Source organism: Helobdella robusta (genome assembly GCF_000326865.2).
Source record: "Helobdella robusta unplaced genomic scaffold HELROscaffold_34, whole genome shotgun sequence".
NCBI lineage: Eukaryota > Metazoa > Annelida > Clitellata > Rhynchobdellida > Glossiphoniidae > Helobdella > Helobdella robusta.
In genome coordinates, this window is record NW_008704659.1 from 1,298,443 (window position 1) to 1,299,124 (window position 682).

The following is a 682-nucleotide window of genomic DNA, read 5'->3' on the forward strand; positions in this document are numbered from 1 at the left end:
AATAAACTTTAATTTCTACATTCACCTTTTTTATATCGTCTTACTGACTTTCACTTTTAATATCATCCCGCCACGAAACACTTGTTTTTCTCGTCTAACTGAATTGTTTTATTATATGTTTTTACACAATTTTATTTACTTATTTTCATAATTTTGTTTTAATTTCATTCGTTTGAAACTGTTTATTTATTATTACAATATTATATTAATACAAGGTAACATTTTCTCATATTTTACATTTTCATATTTCTAATTTTCTAATTACAACGTCATAATTTCATTTCTTGTACTTTTCATTAAATTTCTTGATTTTAATGTTTAAATTATAATTCAATTTTTGATATTTCGTAAAACCAGGCTCTGATGATGACTGTATGTCGAAACAACGTTGTAAGCCTAGGATGACACATAATGATAATAAATATGAATTAAAACAGCTTCGTGTTGCCGAAATCCTTATTAAAAAATTAATTAATGCATTAATGCAAAATGGGCAAAAATATTTAACGATATTTGCATCAAAGAAAACCTCGTTCCAATATATATATATATATATATATATATATATATATATATATATATATATATATATATATATATATATATATATATATATATATATATATATATATATATATATATATATATATATATATATATATATATATATATATATATATAT

At 19.4% G+C, this 682-nt stretch overlaps 1 protein-coding gene across 1 annotated transcript in view; it reads left to right on the forward strand.

The window, feature by feature from the left end:
* Positions 1-366: 366 nt before the first annotated feature.
* HELRODRAFT_175640 (hypothetical protein) overlaps positions 367-682 on the forward strand; it is a gene marked incomplete at both ends in the record, with an annotated part of 2,965 nt that continues 2,649 nt past the window's right edge. The window contains one exon of the mRNA XM_009023049.1: positions 367-390. Coding sequence (XP_009021297.1) covers positions 367-390 — 24 coding nt within the window. The remainder of the gene's footprint in view (positions 391-682) is intronic.